This window comes from Amblyomma maculatum, chromosome 7 (assembly GCF_055883805.1).
Source record: "Amblyomma maculatum isolate TAMU_Amacu chromosome 7, ASM5588380v1, whole genome shotgun sequence".
In the NCBI taxonomy this organism is placed as follows: domain Eukaryota; kingdom Metazoa; phylum Arthropoda; class Arachnida; order Ixodida; family Ixodidae; genus Amblyomma; species Amblyomma maculatum.
Genome location: NC_139350.1, coordinates 121,901,042 through 121,921,419, shown reverse-complemented (window position 1 = coordinate 121,921,419; position 20,378 = coordinate 121,901,042). Strand labels below are relative to the sequence as shown.

Below are 20,378 nucleotides of genomic sequence, written 5' to 3'. Positions count from 1 at the left end.
GCACTTAGGTATAAGTGATAAGATATAAGGGGTCCGAGAGGCGCGCGCACCGCATGTAGGATAAAAAGTCAATTATACGGAGGCACCTTGCAAGCAACTTCTAATAGAAACGCAGCTGTAGAACCCTGAGAAATACTCCTATCAAGAAATTGATATTAATGGCCTAACCTTCCTACGCGTTGCATTTAAAGCTTTTCTTGCACTCGCTCCAAGTAGTTGATTGCCATATAAACCTTAATGGCGGCGGGTTTGACGATACGCAGCAGGAAATTAAAAGCACGCGTTTCGAGGGGAGATGTGAAGGTATGTGCTTGTTATGGTGCAATAATGTGATATAAGAAAAGAATTGTAGCCATAACCAATTTCGTCGCCTTTTAAGCTGCTTATTGCCGACGAACCGACACGTGGAGTAGCGGCGGATTGGGGAAAAATACGAAAGGCAAGCAATCAGCTAAGCCTCATGCCAGGTTGCCTACTTGGTGCGCGCTGAAGGATTCCACATATATCAAGCAGTTAACGAGCTGCCTCCGCTTTCGTTACTGTACGCAGCCACTGACGCAGTCATTACATAAACAAGCAGTTTATCATGCTAGCTGCAAGTTACAGCACTACTCTCATTGCAGTCTTAGATAAACATGCCTTCTTCAGGGTCATGTTGGGCAATCTCATACGCAATCTTACTACGACACTGAGTTGCCCTTGCTGTTTGGTTGATATTTGATGAATATCGTATGCGCAAATAGGCGGCGAACCGATGAGGGGTAAACACGAGCTATTGACTAGAAATGGGAAGTGCTAAGACGTTAAATTGGGCTAATTGGCAAGTCGACCCCTGAAGAATAATAACAACAGGAAAGGGAGAAGAAAAAGAGAGTCAGACGTTCGAGGCAGTTATTACTTAGCGTCAGCTCATCAACTAGCCCAACTCAACAAAGTATTAATATTTCAAGTTTACCGTACACACATTCTGTATCTTTTCGGTTTGTCTGGTTACGGATGCTACTGGAAGAGTCTGCACGCTGCAGCAATCCAGTGCGGTACAGGGGTGTCCTCTATGTAACTATGTGGAAGCCTTTACCTCAGTAGTACATTGATTCATTTCGGTTTTCAATAAATTTCTTAACGCGGCGATGATTACTTGCTCTAGGGTTCATGTGAAACTGATCCCTCGGCCAACATGCTGCTCACATAAACCATTAGGCGTTCGTTTTGAGAGTTCACGATATTCACAAACTGGCAGCTAGAGCACTGGACACAGGGGGCTAACTCTGCAAAGTAGACGAGCCCTTCGGAAGGGTCTGAACCTCTTTGCCTTCGCCGTGAAAGCGGGCACTCTCCGCAAGGTTTAGAAGCACGATTCTCTACAAAACACTTATTTCCAGACTGTTTTTATCCACGGCGCTATCTTTCTTAAATAAATATAATCGTACCTATCTATATACTGTACTGCAACCAATACACTGCATTTTTCTTTCACTATTAGACGGTGTTCACTGCGCTTCTACTTTTATTTCCGAAGCAATTTACAGTAGCCTAAAAGTTCTTAGTAAAATTTGCCTAATCGGTACTCAAAGCCCGCACGTTGGGTTGACTTAAGGCACGCTTCGATACTGAGTTCTCGCTAGCGTAATGACCAGCTCTCTTTGACGCAGTAAATTCACGCGCAAGCACCGCACTAACCAATGCTCTTGGGGTTCATTGCTCTATTTTTTAGAATGAAGTGAATTTAACAACGAAACGTGTCTCAAGATGATTTGCGCTGGCTGGCCAACAAAGCATTAACTGACTACTAGTCTGAACTTGCACACCGCGTTATAAATGACAGGCACAAATCCAGCGTAGTTATCCTAATGAGTGTAAATTCTTTCTCACTGAAGTTGAAGATGGACTGAATGTCCTTCGCCGAGCATGCCGAAGGGACACACATTCCGAAGAAACCAGGAAAGTCTTCTACGACGTTCTCGATCTCTCCTAGAAGATAACGCTGCGAAGATTAAAGTGCGTTATTAGAGGCAACAGGGAAAAGAAAGGCAGGATGGAGATCTGCACAAATGGAACCGTGATACCTGTTTGTGCTTACATTTATTTTGATTTATTTTACCCCTTATTTCCTTATGCAATGGTGAAGGAGAGTTTAGACAAGAAGGCACGAATGACAAATATAAAAGTATAAAGCACAGTCGAGCCTGCAAGTGCCTGTCTTGTCGCACGATTAGAAGGTTGGCCAGGACATAACAAGACGAAGACCCCGAAGAAAGCGTCAAGGTTTACTTGTTGCCAGCCATTGAACGCGCAGGACTATGGTTTAATGTCTCAGCCTCCATCACCTAAAACCCCGATTCATTCGATGCCAGAGAAGCAGAGGTTGAAAAATAAAGTAATTACAATTACAATATTATTCATGACATGCCATTTAATTGTTGGCAAATTTTTAAAATTATAATACCACCGTTTCTGAACTTTTCATTCTTCGAGCCATTAGGGTGGAGGGGGAGGCGCTCGTATGCAGTGTTTCCCCAAAACTAAGCGAAAAGAGTGTCAGGACTTTCTCCCCCTCCCACCCTTCCCCCGCGCTCTTTACTTCACTGTGATCTAGGCAGCTGAGTGATGGAACGGCGTCAAAACATGTGACAAAATGTGCTGGCCGCTAGAGCACCAAACAGATACTGGGAGTGCGTTCTTGGGCCGCCACGCTAGCCCTCTTGAACTGTTCCCTCTGTCCTACTGCCGCCCACCCGCTCGTCCAGTACCCTGCATTTATTGTGCGTTGCTATGCGACGAAAGCTGGCACCTTGTGAACGTCGCATATCCACAACGGTAGAAAAAATAAAAACAATTTGCTTTTCATCGTATTTTCCTTTCTGAGTTCAACTCACGTCGTCGCCAAGCATGCCGTCGACGAGGTCGAGCATGTTGGCTGAGGCGCGACCCTCATCGATGGCGGTGAGGATCTCACGGAGGCCGATCCGGTATCGTATTTTGCAGAAGCTGCCCTGCACGAGGCCCACTTGCCAGGGCCTCTGGCTTGTGTCCTTGCCTGTGATGTTGAGGAAGGCGCTCGCCTTGAGGCACTCGGCCTGGGAGCCGATGCTCGAGAATGCGCCCTCGAGGATGCCAGGCTCTGGCTTCGCCGTCGCATCCACCACTGCGAAACAGGCACCCACACTTTGGTGCGAGAACTGCCCACTACAGGCTCCCAGTGAGCATCAGTAAGCGTAGCTTGCTGCAGTTAAGTAGCACTGCTGGTTAAAGATTACTAGTGGAAACTGGAAATGAGGTCTAGGAGCCGTCACTAGACGTTCAGCGTAGTTCTTTGACAACGTATGCCCGCTGTCATTGTTTTCTTCTTATGTTACCATAGGTAAGGTTGTTTATTGTCTCTGAGAGTACACAGTTCCACAAGTAATACTATTTTTAGTTAACGAGAAAAACAGAGTTGCAGAAAAAAATTGTTTTATTTCACTTGCCATACGTACTTTTTACTTTGTATTCTCGTAGATAAACGTGGAAAAGTTTCAAGCTGGACTTGCCATTGCTTTCAAAAGCCATATCGAAGTCAGTTAGATTATATTTAAAAAGAAGAAAAATAGGTGGGTTAAGAAATAATTCTGTTGGCAGCGTAATTCCTGTGTGCTGATTTGTGCCGTGGCACGACACGTTTATGTAATAAATGAAGATAACAAACCCATTACAGGTCCTCCTCACTGCGTAAACTGCTCCTATAGTCAGAACAGGCCTGCGCTTAGGAACGCTCAGCGCCTGCTGCCGAAGCATCTATAGTAGTCCAGCATATAAACAATCTAAGAGAAGACGTCTTCCCGTCTCTCATGGCCTCAGTCCCATTAGGACATTAAGTCCCGTAAACCAAACCAGACCAGAAGTCATCTGCAATGGCCTCATGCTTCAAAGAGAAAAATAAAATACGCGTGTACTCAATTTTAATTATGCCATTTCAACGCACTAGAATTGAGTCTTCTCCTTGCTTGTTTTTTTTTTCCTCCGTAGTTTTGTCGTTTTATTTCATTTTAATTTTTGCTGAGCTATTCATGGTAGCGGTCTTTTCCGCTGAGTCATTCATAATCACTTTCATTTTTGCAAAGTAACTTTTCGCTATACACTTTATATTTATGTTTTATGTGTCAGACACCTACCGTCCCCTTGCTTCTCTTCCCATAGAAGTGAAGAGAGGGAGGATTTGGTCTCTCTCCGCCTGGCTCTTTTGGCCGTTGGCGAACTGTATACAATATTACACTAGTCGCCGGATATTCACTTTATTTACAGGATCCCCGTAAGGATATTCAACTTTGGACAGTTAACAGGATAAACGAAACAGGAACAGAATGGTAGGCGAATACGACATTTGGTAATAAGAAATATGAGCTCAGCCCTTGGGATGTTTTTGTTGCGCTATAAGCAGAGTAAAGAATTGGAAAAAGACGCGCATATTTGTATGTACAACTACAGGCTGCTCTTTATTTTCCTGCACATTGTGACACTTCAATTGTCACTCTTTGCACGACTCTTCATTGTTATAAAGGTGGCCTTGTAATTTGTACACTTAAAGGAGGTATCTACCAGCTGCGTTTACTTTCAAAATATTTCCTGCACTCGCACCGGAAACTCCTAAAGAGTACAAATTGACTGCGTTTTTGGAAATAATTGGGAGCCAACTGCGCAATAGTTTAAGATATTTTTATGAGCGTATACTCGAACCTGTGTAAGCTTCCGATGCGTCGCAACAATTTGCTTGTGAAGTTGGTCGTTTTCACATAAAGAGTAATTAAGACTGCCTAAGAAAACCACAGATGCATGGGTTTCAAAATAAAGAACAAAATATACAATTCTGGCGAGGGAGGATCTGCGGATTTACTGATGATTGTGGAATCATACAGTATTAAAAAATATATACCTCTTTCCAAGCCACTCTCAAATTATTTGGCCTAAATTTCTGAGCATGCGACACCAAGAAGCCAGTGTACAGAATGATACCTCGTGATTCTAGTTTTCCACTTGCACAAACTTTATTCACGAGCAGGCGCACGATTTAAAAGACGAGTGGGACCAAGGATGGTTTCGAAAACTTTCCGGACATCGGCATTCTGAGTCTGTGGTAGGGGATATATTCCGCTTGTTCGTAAGGCAGAGCAGCGGCGGTCATGATTAACGTAGGGCTATTCCGTGTGCACCTTACCACCATCACCCAAAAAGTAATATGCTGTAATTAGGTATTTGAGAAGATAGCGGTATTTTGATCTTTTCTGAAGCTCACAGGACTACCCAGAGCAAGGCTGAAAAGCAATGAAGCCGCAGAAGCTCGCGCTAGTAGGTAGCAGCCTGCCTTTGACTCTACGAGGCACGGGATATAAATATGGCACACACTATACTGCTTGTAACTACCCGGCTGCCATGTTTATGCTGTGGATATTAAAGCTGTAGAGTTATATGACCCATTCTTCAGACAATCTGTAGTCGAGGTCACGCTGTTTTTAATGTGAGCGGAAAATCTATACGGAGTATGCCTCTGCTCGGTGCTATAGTTGCTACAAGACATGGCCGGGTACTAATCTGTCGGCGCGTTGTGTGACCCCATCAGATCTTATGACATGACACTAGAGTCGTACATCTCCTCCTTCCGAGGTAATGTTTCAATGAATGTTATACAGAGTGCAAGTTTTTCAAAGTGTAACGGGATTCTAGTGCAAGACCATAAATTGTGAGCCTACGCTTTTAGTTGCCGTGGCTGCCGCCGTTTTGCCTCGTGGCTAAGACGCAATATCCTGAAGGAGAAGGTGGAAAAGATTTGAATGCAAACTGTACATAATTTGGCGAAATCAAGAATCACTAGATATACAGTGTGATGGCAAAAAACGTGAGCAAGCTGTTGCTCTAGAGGATTGCAGTAGCGTCGATTGATGCTTGCTGGCAGGCATAAGCTAATGTCGCTTACCCGTCTTTGATTAACAAAGAGAGATGCTCCTTGGCCCGAACATAAAAGCCGCAGCTTTGCTTTAATATTATTTTAGATTTCATTCATCATGAAGCCACTACCACATTGCTCTGGCTACTAAATATGTATGCTTGTAGCGTCAACACTGTCCTGCGTCGTTCCTACAAGCGTTTGTAGATATGTACCAAACAGGCTACCTCACGTTAACGAAGAGAATGTGTAGAGATGTTATGTGTGGACCCGGGCACACCTCAGGATAGTTGACTAGTAAATGTGGCGAAGCCACGCACCGTTTAGTTGGTGGATGGGTTCAGGTTATTCGCACCCCAGTTCATCGATGGAGTTACATCGGTGTCAGTTTTTGGTGTCTGTCCGTGTGTAGCATGCACTGTTGAAATACGCCATGGGAAATCAGCTAGCTTACCCTATTAGAGTCACATCCCTCGGAATACCAACTGCAGATTATGTTGCTACCGCAAAGTGCGACTGTAGCCGAGACGGAGAAGACGCCCACGCTGACTTGTTACAACTTTAACCGTCAACCGACTGAACGTGCTTACTTTTTGCATAGTGGCGCATTGCTTTCAACTATTTAAAAGCAGCATTGATCACACGCAAATGGCACCACATATTTCTCAATAAATATTTGAGCAATTTGGCATACTGCACGTACTCACTGGTGAAACAGTTCATCAGTAGCTATTTACCTACGGAATGTTTCAGTCTGCAGTAAATATTGGTCGACAGCTGCGTAATAAGAAAGCCGTGAAAGTAGCTTTCACAAAAGCCGCTGCTAAAATCTCTTTGCAAACATATCGAGGCATTGCCTTATCATGGAGGTACACAAGGCATAGAAAGAGAATAAATAAACTAGAAAAAACACACCCATGCTCCGTATACTAATGACAGGTAGAAAAATCAATAGAAAGGTAAATTTTAAACCAGTAAGTTCTAGAAGATACTTACCATAGAGAGCCCAAATCTTGCCGCCAAAGGTGTCATGGATCAGTCGCTTCAGAGTCTTCGCACATTGTGGAGACGCGCCGGTCACCCAAAGCATGCTCATCAACATCTCCATCGTGTCCCTTATTTTGTCCAAAATTATCTTCGGGTCGAACGAGGTGAAATCGAATTTCATAGCCGACGCCGCAGCTACAATAGCCGCTAGACAAATCAACCTCATGCTTTGCGCCATATTAACTGGATCACGCTACTGCTTGGACATATTATGTTATCAGCAAGCTCTAATTACAGAGAGACTCAGGCAGCATCCACCTGTGCTTGAGGATGGTAAACATAAGTCTGCTCCCAGTCGCCTTAGTGTAGTCTGCAGTTAACTTAGGCAAAACTACCGATGTCCTCTTTACTATATCCTGGGGAAAACTGTCTAACGGCACCTTACGCTGGCGAATCAGGCTGCGGGTTTTGTCATGGCAACGCCGGGTAAGAAGATTAAATGAAGCGGGTGGGACTCGAGATCAGCAGCAGCAGCAGCGGCAGCGCGGCTGAGTCAACGCGGTTCATTTCCTCGATCCGCTGTGTGCTCAGCGTCTTGATCAACGACACCCCGTGCGCCTGCATAGTTCGCAGCGAAGCGCCATGATTGATCTGAGTGCAGAACCTTGGCCCATTTTTGAAATGGAGAAGGGTGTCGCAAGGCACTGTGCGAAATTGGGTGGCTCAACGTGTACCTGAATACCCATACTTCTCGCCACGTCTGATGAGAGACGTCACGAAGGATACATGAGGCTGCTGCGCCTGAATCTTCGTGTATATATTTTATAGCATTTTTATTCGACAACTACAGCACGGAACGATATGAACTGCAATCCAGAAAAAAAAAAGCGCCCTCGCACAGAATCTTAGAGAAATTTGAGACAAGATGTCTAGCGAGGGAGCAATGCGCCTATAAACTGTATTGCTGAATACGTCGATCATATGCCTTTGGTACTGCCATTAGCAGAAGGTGGATAAGATTTTATTAGATATCTGTTATATGTAAAGAAGTGATAATTATTTGCAAATCTGACCCCTTCAAATTAGTAATTACTAGCCTCGTGCATGTATCTATATTAGGTAGAGACACATTGTCTCGAATGCCCTTTCTGGGCGATTTTAGGCCTTGAAAATCTGTGGTCAGTCTGCTCCCTTCATGGCCGATCCGAAACATTTGGCATTCATCAGACAATAGCTTACACGAGCTCGACGGCGCCATAAAACTAAAAATCAATCTCCACATAATGTACGCAAAGCAATTTTGTCTTGCAAGTGGTGAGTTTTTCTGCTGTCCATGTCCAGGCCAAGGAGAAGTAAACACAAAGCGTTCCACCGTTCTAACTGCAATCGCTAATACCCAGCAGTATTGAACTTCTTCATGCCCGATTAGGGCGGGCTCTTGAACTCCCGAAGTAAAAAATCATTTCTCAAAGCTATGTATACAGCGCGTGGTGGGCGTCTGAGCGCTTGCTCAAGTTTCAAGCGTGTTTACGTCTTTTCAAGCTTGTCATTCAATGTAACAAGGTTGTATGGAATTAAATGAATCTTTTTTTTTTCGTTAAATGTTCAGATCTCAATCAAACAAAGAAGAACGGCGGGAGTAGTGTATCGTGAACGTAAATGTCTGTTATTTAAGGTTATGCAACAGTTTCAGAGGGACGCGGTGCCCTGCCTTACGCCGAGGATTGATGTGTGAGCTTGAAGCTGATTAATTACGAGCTGCGTGGGGGAAGCATGGGGCAGGATGTACGGCTAAAAGCATGACTTTAACATTGATTATATATGCTATCTTAAACTATGAAACTACGCCTACTTCAGTCTTCTAAAGAATATTCGCGTGGCACTTTCAAGTACTTAAATGTACAGCCCTTGCGAAACGTTTAGCGCCCAAGGGGCTTGCTTGTGAGCCTTATCATGTGGCTCGTAATGGAATCCCAGGTTTCCAAACTTGCTTAAGGCAATCAGATGTTTAGCCCTACCCTCTCCAATGGCTAGAATTTCTGCGATGATTAAAAAGCCACATCGTACGGCTTAAAAGCAAACCCTATGAGCTCTGAATTTTTGACAAAAGCTGAACTTCACACTACTTAGTCAGGCTGCCGCGAGAACTCAGTATTGCTCTTAAATCATTTATAACGCTGGCCGTAAATGACAAACATACACCGACGGCGCCTTTGAGGGTAGAGATGGTGACGAGAATATCCTTCTGGAAAGAGGCAGGTGGGCATGCCAATCAGCTGACATTTCCCCTTAAGCTTTTCCCTTCAGTCTGACTCCTGAGTGAGGACAATGCGGCCGGTATATCTGTATAAGTGCTTCCTTTGACTCCACAAGAGAAAGGGAGACACTTCACGAGTCGTCGAACTAAGGCGCCGTTTGTCTTGCCTAACGACTTCCTGCCTCAAGAATGTTGGGGAATTGAGCAGACACGCTCACCGCCTCCTTCAAATAGGATGTGGCGTTGCTGGCCTCAATAAATCCCGGCATATGTTCATTTTGGAGCGCTATTGTCTTTTAGCGAACTCCCCAGATGATGCGATTTTCTTTTTGGGAATACTGCGGTCATAGCTTCGGTTGTAGAAACTCATCTATGGCGCTGCAGAGTAATATATATATATATATATATATATATATATATATATATATATATATATATATATATATATATATATATATATATATATATATATATATTCCTGCCGAAACGTCGACTCCAGATAAACTTGGAAACAGTATGAAGCTATTTGTCACATGTGTATGTATGTATGTATGTATGTATGTATGTATGTATGTATGTATGTATGTATGTATGTATGTATGTATGTATGTATGTATGTATGTATGTATGTATGTATGTATGTGTATATATATATATATATATATATATATATATATATATATATATATATATATATATATATATATATATATATATATATATATATATAGGGAGGGGGTTGAAGCTCAAATGGGTTCGGTAGGGCATAGACTTAAAGTAGTTGACACACGGTAGAAAAGACAACACTTTATTCCGACGTTTCGGCCGGGGTCCGGCCTTTGTCAAGGAATGTGTGTCACACATTCCTTGACAAAGGAATGTGTGACACACATTGCGTGACACACACACGCGTGACACACATTGTCAAGGAATGTCACACATTCCTTGACAAAGGCCGGACCCCGGCCGAAACGTCGGAATAAAGTGTTGTCTTTTCTACCGTGTGTCAACTACTTTAAGTCTATATATATATATATATATATATATATATATATATATATATATATATATATATATATATATATACAGCTTCTTTTAATGTATAAAGAGTGCATGCAGAACTACAGAATACAGAAGACATGATTTTGACTTGGCAGCGAAAAGGTTCCCATAGCAGCTATAAACTGCCTAGTGGCCACTGAAGGACATCTAAAAGCAAGTTTTTTGCTGCTAAGGGGTGAGCAACTTTATTTCAGTGCTTCATTTGTGAACTGTGTCACCAAAGTCAGCTTTAGGCTTTTCCGAGGCATGTCTTGAAGGTGGAGCGCACTTTCTCCACTTCCTCACTCTGAAATGGGACAACGAGGATATATTATTTCGCGTCATGTAAGACTAGGACACTTATTGAACAGTTCTGATTTCATTGTGAAACAAAAAGCTGCCTCAATGAAAAAGAAAATGAAATATTCCCGAGCAAAAATTTCAGGATCCACGGCAAACACAATCCAGACATGTAAGTGCCATTGTTATAACTTTGTATGCGTATAAAGCGGACAGAAAACAACAAACCTGTAGGTATTCATTTATCTGAGAAGTTTATCCGGGTAGTGCGCACAAATAAAAAATGAAGATTATCCAAATTTCAGATCAGTACTGTGGAGAAAAGCTTCACTAGGCGAGCTTTGGAGTTTACATATAGTTAATCATAGATATTTAACCCTTGCCATTCAACTGACATTACACCTTTGTGAGACTACAGCATGGGACTGGGAAATAGAGTTGGATACAAGACTCATCATGCAAGAGATGCATATGGCAATTGATACCGACGTTCCCAGTTCCGAAGTTTTTATGAAAGAGCAGCAACATGGATAAAAAAATATTTCAACACTAACTTTGCTAGTTCTTCAAGATTTCAAATAGCTCATTAACTGCGTATTTAAGAACACCACTAACGCAGACTTCGGCCACTTTCCATTAGAGCTAGCTTGGAACAACTTACCGTCAGAGCTCCCTTCGACCCCTTCTCCTGAAAATAATAAAATGAGCATGTTTCATTGAGAGCATCTATATAAGTAGATTAAAAGTACAGATGCATTCATTTCACAAGTAGCAATTTCCTCTGAAAAAAAAAGAAACACTGAAGTGTAGTCGATTTGTGCCGCACCAATTCACAATTACAGTGCTTGCTTACAGTGATTATAAAATGTAAACAGAAAACGCAGGATCCCACATTTGCTGTGGAGAATAACAAAAACGGCTTCATTGTAAACGTCGTCGCGGGGGTTCGTTTTTCATCGTGTTGTAGCAAAATCCTACTGGATGTTCGGAGTATGACGGTCTATCTTGGAGAATAGCCATATATTATGCATTTATTTGGAATTGCGATGTTGCAGTGCAAGTGGCTTTACAGCAAACTGAATGTTAACTCCAAATGCGCCGTTCTGTTCTGCACCGTATATATGAATAAGCACCAACAGTTAATACATAGATAGAGTGATTTAACTTCGTACCTAAGGCGATAAAAAATTTGAATTGACACACGGTCTCATTGAATAGCTTTGTGGAACATACGAGATATTAAAGTATGCAATATGGGGCGTCAGAGAATAGTAAAGTCTCAGTTATTGAAATCGTCTCTGCGTCGTTATACATTGGAAAATGAAAAAAGCGATAAGAATTATATTAACATTCCAGGACGGACGTTAGATTGAGAAGGACGCTTAGGCGTCGCCTTAACAGTAGACACGGCAGTGTCTTAATATCGCCTTTTCAATGTGTGAAGTTCCTGCATTGAGAGGCTAACACAAAGTTTAATCAAGTGTTAAACGTCTTTAATTGGTTTGCTAAAAGTATTTAATTGGTTTGCTTTTGGGGGAAATGAAGGCTGACGATATGCCTCGCATCTCGGTGGACGCATGCACTTAGAATTAACGAAATACGATCAAAGGAACGCATGTCGTCGGTTCTACTCCCTACGTAAATTATCCTCCACTTTAACTAGCACTAAATGGGAAGCGAATAAATATCACACCCCCGGAACCCTGCACCAAGAGTGGTTGAGTCACAGTTCTGGTGCAAAATCATACGCGTGTTTATTTCCGACACGTTCTTCTCAAATATAGGTTACGAGCTGTGCACCATATCACATAATAATGATACATTTAAACCTTTCAACGCTTCCAATTTGCAAAATTCCTCATATCATCATCATCATCACCATCATACCCACTGCAGGGCGAAGGCCTCTCCCATATTTCTCCAATTAACCCGGTTCTGTGCTAGCTGCATCCACTTGACCCCTGGGAACTTCTTAACCTCATCCGCCCTCCTATCTTTCTGCCGCCCCCTGCTACGCTTTCCTTTCCTTGGAATCCAGTTTGTTACCCTAAGCGACCTTCGGTTATTCTCTCTTCGCCCTACATGTCCTGTCCATGCCCATTTCTTCTTAATTTGCACTAGAATATCAGTAACTTGATTTATTTCTCTGACCCACTCTGCACGCTTCCTATCTCTTAATGTTACCCATACCATTTTTCGTTCCATAGCCCTCATAGCCTTCTGAGTTCCTCATATATATATATATATATATATATATATATATATATATATATATATATATATATATATATATATACACGCAATAAATTTATAGTCATATATTATGCACACACCTACAATACTATATTTTGTAAGAGGATGACCCCAATTAAATCTACAGAAATCTGTTTTCTTGCCTTCACGTCGTTTCACACAACTCCCATTTAACACGTATTCTGTTTTTAAACATCTGCCAACTGTGGTCTGATATTCGCCTCTGCTCACCTGTGGCGTATGTTGCACACCACCGACCGACATCTGACCGACTGCTTGCCATCATGCACTTTCAATGCAAATAGCGTTGCAGTGATGTTCTTCTGGAAGACTTGAGTGTTTTCAAGATTGCCTGACTTATGAAAATGAGGCCCATGACAAGCGTGTTTGAAATAAAGGAGTAAGTACTAACCTAAGCGCAGCTGCACGGCTATAAAAGAGTGGTACAGAGGTTTTTGAAGAAAGAGAAAATTTGTCTTGTCCCGCGCCTTTATTTTTATCAATCAATCATAAAAGCTATGCAGCGGAAGCCTTCTGAAGAAAGAACACTTAGGTTTAGTTCTTTTCGCATCGCGCTTAGCGCCTCGGTCTTGTTTCTTGAACAAAATGCTCTTTCAGCAATCACATGTCCGGTGACCGTATACATAGAGACTTCTAATTGGCCATGTTGCTCTCGTGGTGGGCAAAACTCACCAGATCGCCGTTGTGCTCAGTGCACACCTTCTTGATGCCACATTCAAAGTCCTCGCAATGCAGGTCTTTCACCACAGCGTTCATCTTGCCCAAAATCTGTCCAAGAAAAAAATAATGGCAGTAACACTAATTGCAACAACTACTACGCCCACGTATACGTATAGCGCTAACACTTCAGCAAGAAAACAGACTGTGGACATCGTTGCTCTCTGAAACGAAACTCCTTTAACCGGTCCAGTAATCAATATTAACCATATTAGGTTTATAATATCGCACAGCGCGAAATGAAGATTGAACCATTGCTATCCTACAGGTTGACAACGGAAGGCATATTAATTACCATCACAATATTATTTTTATGTATGCATTACCAGAATTCAGCAACATAGTGTTGATGGAGGGAAAAGTGCATGGCTTCGGTTTTAGTAACATTGCTACTGTGTTTGCCATCAGCCGGCGGACACCATTTAAACTGTCATATCGCTCGCGTACAGGGACGTTCGAATCGAAACTAAAGACGGATTATTACCTCATTTTCGCTTATTTCTGCCGCTACGGTGCATTACACTAGGTGAGACAGGCTATTAAGCTAAGCTTTGTGTATGTTGCCCCTTAATTTCGCATTTTCAACCACTACCTCAAGTACCTGGCCTCTTGTTTGTGTGTTACTCTCAGTTACGACCTCTCGGTTACGGCACAATCGAACTATTCAAACTAACCACGAGTTTGTGCTTCAAGTATTGAGTTCTGTCCGGCGAGCTGCCAATTTGCATACATCGAGTGCACTAAGCTAACCAGTTAGGACGATTCTCACGACTGGAATTTGCGGCATGTTTTCAAACGCTCGCATCCTTATTGCTATGCGAATACGCAACGAATTCTGCACAGCAAGCGACAACCTCTTTCGAAAGCTTCGCCTGCAGACGGCTGTAGAAGATAAAGTATATGTAGTAAAATGTAAAGGTTTAAGTTGCTAGTCTTGAAATTCAAGGTTAAGCTTGAGTCATGTACGCATCCTATTTATATGTGGAACGACATGAAAACATATAAGGCCATAGCATGAACAGACGGTGTCCCGTCGGTCATGTCGGCCGAGGAAAGACTTCACCAAAATTGCTTTCGCAAGACAATGTCAGACGCAACCGAATTCCTTCTCTACACCTGTATTTGCACAGCTATGGATATGGAGGCGCTTACAACGTCCGCGTGCAGCCGCACGCGCACCGCGGTCCTGTCTATTAAATATTTAAGCACTTATAATATATAGGTTCATGGCAATGAAATAAATAATTACAAAGGATAGCTGTATACACCTACAGTTTTGAATGAGAAGTTTTATTATGCGTCAAACAAATCACTTTGAGACGCCGTTACTTGCAGGCTAAAACAAAGTATTTTGCGATGAAAGAGGAAGATTCGCAGTCTTACTTTTATCAAATGCATTGAACTGACCACGAGAATTTGATAGACAAGACAAGGTATAAAAACCGCGCACCTCGGCTTCAACCTTTTCCTTAACGCAGGTCACCAAATCCTTCAGGCCCTTGTCGTCCAGCTCTGCAAGGTCACGGAAGAAACAGCATGGTGAGAAATGTTGAAGCTAGAAGCATTTATGTCGAAATCACCCATGCGCAGCGAGTCACCGATAGTATGTGCTAGGACAAAATTCACAAGTTCAGAGGCGAGCTTGGCCAAAGATAAGACATTAAACTGCTCAAAAGAAGCTTATGACGTAAATGTATTGCTTTGTTGGTGAAAATTTGTTAAAGGGAGAACACCTCGAAGCTTAATGCTACACCTTAAACGCAACCTGCCCTGCGCCTGGATCGTGCGATTCATACTCGGTGTTTGGATGTATCTAATTTGGTTTGGAAATGTACTAAATGCGCGTAGAATTTCTGGCCAGTCTATTGTCAGTGGTGACACGCGTTACGCTCCGAGTAATAAAGCCCACACGAGTTTGTCGAGATTGGTTCGGTTTGCAAAAAGAAGAAAATAATTCCTTGGAAATTCACAGGATCATTTATATGCCACTAAGGAAGGGATAACATAATCGTTTTATGAAAATTACTCCCTTTTCAACCTTACTGTCTGATTAGTGTACAGCCGGAATGAACCAGCCGGCATGGACGACTACCAAAGATTAGATTAGGCTGAAATGAATTTTAACCTACAGGCCCTAGGGTTATATTCTAAGGAAGCGTTTTATGTCCATCTTACGGCACTTTACGCTTTACAACTGCCGTATATGACATCACGGCTGCCGCCGAAGCCTCGATACCAGACGAAGCATCCTGCATGGAAACGGCAAAAAATATCGGCTTATAGGGCAGGTATTTAAGAATGATTTAAGAAGAAAGCTGTCCGTATTTATGAAGAATGCTATTCGGTGGTGCATTTCTGTGCTTGCACATGGGTGCTTACACGGAGTGAAACATGATGCTCACGTGGGGCACTCGGTCGATAGGAGCGACAGTCGCATGACGATATGCCACTCTTTTATAGCGGGGTGTCGTAGCCGACTGCTCTGAGGCCGAGAGATTTTGCTTGGGGGCTGTGAAGCACTATTATGACTAGGAAACTTTACTTCTAGCGCATTGCGAAAGGCCACGGCGTGCGGGAAGTTGATGTTGTAGCTAGGGCGGAGATATTTGTGTTATATGTATTGGTTCGATTTTTTTAATCGGCGAATAAGTTGGGGAATTAGGCCAATTAAAGCGACGAAAAAAAGGATATGTGAGACGAAAAAATAATCACCGGCTGATTTACGTCTATTGCGCGTTGTCTCGGTTGCATCTTAGCCTAATTAATGGGTTTTGTGATAGACCTGTTCCAAGCCGAATATAATACGAATGATACAGCTAACAGCCAAATGAAATACGTATAGAAAATTTGCAGCTACTAATACACGCTAAATGCACTAATATGTGATGAGAAAGAGCGACCGTGGGAAATATCGGAGCACCTGCGGTGCCCCTGCGCTTCGGCGATATGACCCATAGAGTTAGAACTTATAGAGAGTTATAGAGCTGTTAGAAAACGCAGCTGGACTGCTGAAGCCCGATGTTAATATATTATCTTTACATCTGCCAAGTTGCACGTTCGAGTCAATTACCTTTTCCAACTGATGAGGAAATAGATAAAGCCAGAGCTACACCTCGGGACGTGAGATAGGTGACGTCTATGTATGAATCACGGCTTCATAGGTCGGGCATGAGGAAAAGATTTGCCGACACTCTTAAGTTGTGCCGCGTTGTTCAGACTTAAAGACGTATGGACATTATGAATCCCATACGAATGGATAATGCTGTGGAGCCGAATTCAGCATCCCGAGCGCTCTACATTCGCGGCCTCCATGATGGTACACAGCGGTAGGGTAGTGTGGGCCCTGTTTTAGAGCAGTCATAACAAAAACAACAAAAACAAATAGTGGGCTTTATTCGAACCTCATGAAATTATTCCAATTATTCCAATACTGTTCCTATATCTGAGACCCCATTGGATTGGTTAAAATGAGTTTGAACATACGCTGTTTCCCTTGCTCGAATTACCGGATAGGAGAGCACCTGATTCGCTACTCGAACTACTTGATGATACTCATGCCGCGCCGATTCGCCATGCAACATACTTTATGCTACCGAAAGAGGGATTGATAGAGCGAAATACGAAATATTTCACCAGTAGCTTGAAATCTGTGCGTTCCAGTATTTCTGAAAGATGCAAAAGTGCTTAGTTCCAGTCGAACAAATGTACAACTACTGGAGTGTCCGCCAATGAAAGGCAGGGACAATAGAGTGGACAGCGTCGCTCTCTAGCCTAGCGGAGAAGTTGCTCATTTATTGCGACATTAAAGGAGACCTCTCCCGTGCCCCTGATTTGTGGCAGCGCCTTCCGTTTTCGGGTGCTACAGCCCTGACCACCACGCTTGCAGTTCCCTCTACACGTGGAGCACGTACGTGCCGAATGGTCTTCTGCAAAATGACTTAGAGCTAAACATATTTTCGGGCCCTTTGCGTGCTAATTTAGCGAATTGCATACCAAAATACTTTGACGTACTAAATCGGCTGTTTTTCCTTTGGAGATGACGGCCAGATGTGCTTGCGAAATCGAGTATTTGCTACACCAGTTCTGGTATTATTAAGAGCTACGCTATCAGTGGCTGTATAAAAATTTTGCTTATTTAGAAGCTCGAACGCGTAAACAAAGACTGCACCGAGGGCGCAAGTATTTTATTTATTTCTCCAACGCATGAAATTCTTGAATTCTTCGTTGCGCAGTGGTATATACTTCCCTTCTTTACTCGCTCTTATTGATGTGGTTCTTTTTCAAAAAGCCCCGATACGATTACCACCGCGGCCGATGACATTGCCTAACGAGGCTATAAACATACCACTGATGTTAGGAATCTAGCAGAAATGTAATGAAACGCCCGCAACATTAGGTATGCACATTATAACTTAAAATAATAGCGTACTGAAACAGTTATCTAACTGATATTTACTACCATGTATCTAACAACATATACACACCTTACACCACGCATAAGTGGTATCTCCTTGCACTAATATCACATTTTGCAAAGTTTACGAAACTGCCAACACATGCAAGCTAATCAAATACTCGCTCTTAATGTTATGATTACCAACTGAGCCTAGAAGCAATATAGTCAGGTGCTTTAAACTCGCAAGAAACGATTGTTTTTGAGATTGTTGAGACGCATAGACTTGAGCATCATTCTGCACTAGCAAGAGAGTGCCTGCACTTACTGCATGAAGCGGACTCGCCGGCGACGCAGCCCAAGAAGGCGAACAGGACTAGAACAAGAGCAAGCGTCTTCATAGCTGCGGGCGCTTGAAATCTGCAGGATCTGGACTCGGAAGCGAAGCTCCTCGTGGATTTCGACGGCGGGGCTGCGCGTTTATAAGGACGACGCGGGCCCCCTCTCTCGTATCCCAAGAAGCTTCTGTCTTCAGACAGATAAAAACAAGCAGAGATAAAAATTTAACACGGAACACAATCTGCTGCCGGAATCAAAAGAGAGAGAATTCTGGCTATCCGTGCTGCTCGAGAACGTGCAAAACACCAAGGTTATAGGCAAGCACGTGCCTAAAGTTGAGGCGGGCGTATTTCTTGAGCAACGTCTTGTCTTCCGATTGCCTCTTTCTTTAGTGTTCGATGTCGGTCGCTTGTCGAAAATTAAACCCGAGACGAAAGACAAACGAAGTATTCTTGAGGGGAAAACCGTGCTGTAAGTGAACGACGATATTTCCGAGAAGTTAATGGAATCAACGACGTGCTGCTACGAAAAAAACACGTCGCCGCGTCTATATGATACCACACGTGGGGCTCCAGGAGCCTGGTATTTCTTTATTCACTTTATGGCCAGGTTCAGCTTACTTCACGAAAGCGGCTCAATGTAAGTTCTGAAAAGAAGGTAATGCGTGGGCGATAATACAGAGAAAGTACAGAAGCACGTACTCGGGTTATCTGAACAATAAGCGGCCCACATGGCGAACCATCACGTTCATCATTTATCAAGTACACTTTATTAGAGCTGACGGAGAATAATATTCAAGGATCCTTTATATGTACAAAAAATACCCCCCAACCAACAACCATCTGCTTAAGCACATGTGCTTGCGCTTCACATGAAAGAAAATCGTCAAACGCGCGGAACATAAAAGCAAAATTTAGGTTATCAAGTTTCATTATTTAAGAAAAGATACGACGTTATGAAAATATAAATCAGCAATTTCCAGAATTACTGACCGAAAATTCAATATCACTGACTTGCTGTTCTCGTTTTTATTTTTTTTTGCGTGCTTAAAAGCAATTACATGAATGTTTTCATATGGCTGATGGGACCTTTATTATGTGTATATTTCGTAGAGATGTAGCTTTAGCTAGTCATATTTTTTGTCGTTCTTACATAACAAACGTCGTATCATCAGCGAACATATCTCTCTAATTTCTTACGAATCACGCGCGAAACGCACCGCGGTCCGTAGAATCCCTCGCACAGAAGGCGCTCATGCGGTGTAGAGAATAATATGGATCTCTCATATTGCACCGAAATCAAACTTATCTCGCTTATGCACTTGAAGCTTTAGAGAAGCGCGCAGCAAAATTCAATCATTCTGACTATTGTTTCAATACCACCGTAACAGTAACAAAACCTGAATCCAATCTTTTGAGCCATGGCATTCGTCGTCGCAATGCTAGCCTTTGCTTTTACGCAAGACTTTCATAGTTCGCTCAACCACCCCCACCCATATACCGCCCCCCCCCCCCCCTCGCTTCGCGCATATAATTGCACTGCTCATCCTTTTCATATTGCTTGGCTACTTGAACCGCTGCTTTTGCTCATTCTTCCCCGAAAAACAGCCGACTGGAACAGCCTCCATGTCGTTTTTGCCGCAATCTGCTGAACGACACTTGAGAGACAATAATATAGCATATGCCATCTTCTCGAACCCCTTATTTTATACCCTGAGCGTTCTCTTCAAAGTAGTAAAAAGAACGGAGTGAAACGCAACACCAGATGGCTTAGCTTCGCTCCTGTGTTCAATTATATTGTAGTCTATGACGCTGATTTGAACGTATTTCCTTGTATAGATTCATGCAAGTTTTATGCGCGTCTATAAAGCAAAAATTGCCCCTGCTCAGTACTAATTGCATGCACGAATGTGGTTTTCCTAATTTCAACATAATGCTTTTAAAACTGGGCAGTGTTTGGCTCGAAGCCTCAAGCATTAACTTCGTTTTCTCCAATATATTTCAACAGTAAATAAGCAAATAAATTATAACATAAGAGGAAACTTGACATCTCTCGCCGCAGTTAAATTTTTTTACCTACAATAAAAATTGGCTAGTCTACAGCAAGTGACGTGGAGTGAACTTTGTATTGTGTTTTCGTTCAGAGTTATATAA

The 20,378-nt window shown here is 42.7% G+C and overlaps 2 protein-coding genes across 2 annotated transcripts in view; both read right to left on the bottom strand.

Moving 5' to 3' along the window:
* The window catches only part of LOC146184584 (O-acyltransferase like protein-like), a 59,775-nt gene extending 52,633 nt beyond the window's left edge, over positions 1-7,142 (bottom strand). Inside the window, exons 1-3 of the mRNA XM_084608818.1 lie at positions 6,914-7,142; positions 2,877-3,145; positions 1,873-1,984 (exon numbers count right to left, since the gene is read on the bottom strand). Of these exons, the coding sequence (XP_084464944.1) occupies positions 1,873-1,984; positions 2,877-3,145; positions 6,914-7,142 (610 nt within the window). The remainder of the gene's footprint in view (positions 1-1,872; positions 1,985-2,876; positions 3,146-6,913) is intronic.
* Positions 7,143-10,388: 3,246 nt separating this feature from the next.
* LOC146184583 (antimicrobial peptide microplusin-like) lies at positions 10,389-18,328 on the bottom strand. Its single transcript, XM_084608817.1, has 5 exons — positions 18,215-18,328; positions 14,944-15,005; positions 13,449-13,544; positions 11,164-11,190; positions 10,389-10,509 (listed from the first exon to the last, which is right to left on the bottom strand). The coding sequence occupies exons 1-5, from the start codon at positions 18,285-18,287 to the stop codon at positions 10,453-10,455; spliced, it is 315 nt and encodes a 104-aa protein (XP_084464943.1). The 5' UTR covers positions 18,288-18,328; the 3' UTR covers positions 10,389-10,452.
* Between the last annotated feature and the right edge of the window lie 2,050 nt (positions 18,329-20,378).

What these genes read in the sequence shown, in the direction of transcription:
- LOC146184583 (XM_084608817.1), bottom strand. Translation starts at nt 18,287, where the DNA reads ATGAAGACGCTTGCTCTTGTTCTAGTCCTGTTCGCCTTCTTGGGCTGC. An exon ending in CTGAGCACAACGGCGATCTG is followed by an intron (nt 11,191 to 13,448) that starts GTGAGTTTTGCC and finishes TATTATTTTCAG; the next exon opens with GAGAAGGGGTCGAAGGGAGC. An exon ending in GGTCGAAGGGAGCTCTGACG is followed by an intron (nt 10,510 to 11,163) that starts GTAAGTTGTTCC and finishes GTCCCATTTCAG; the next exon opens with AGTGAGGAAGTGGAGAAAGT.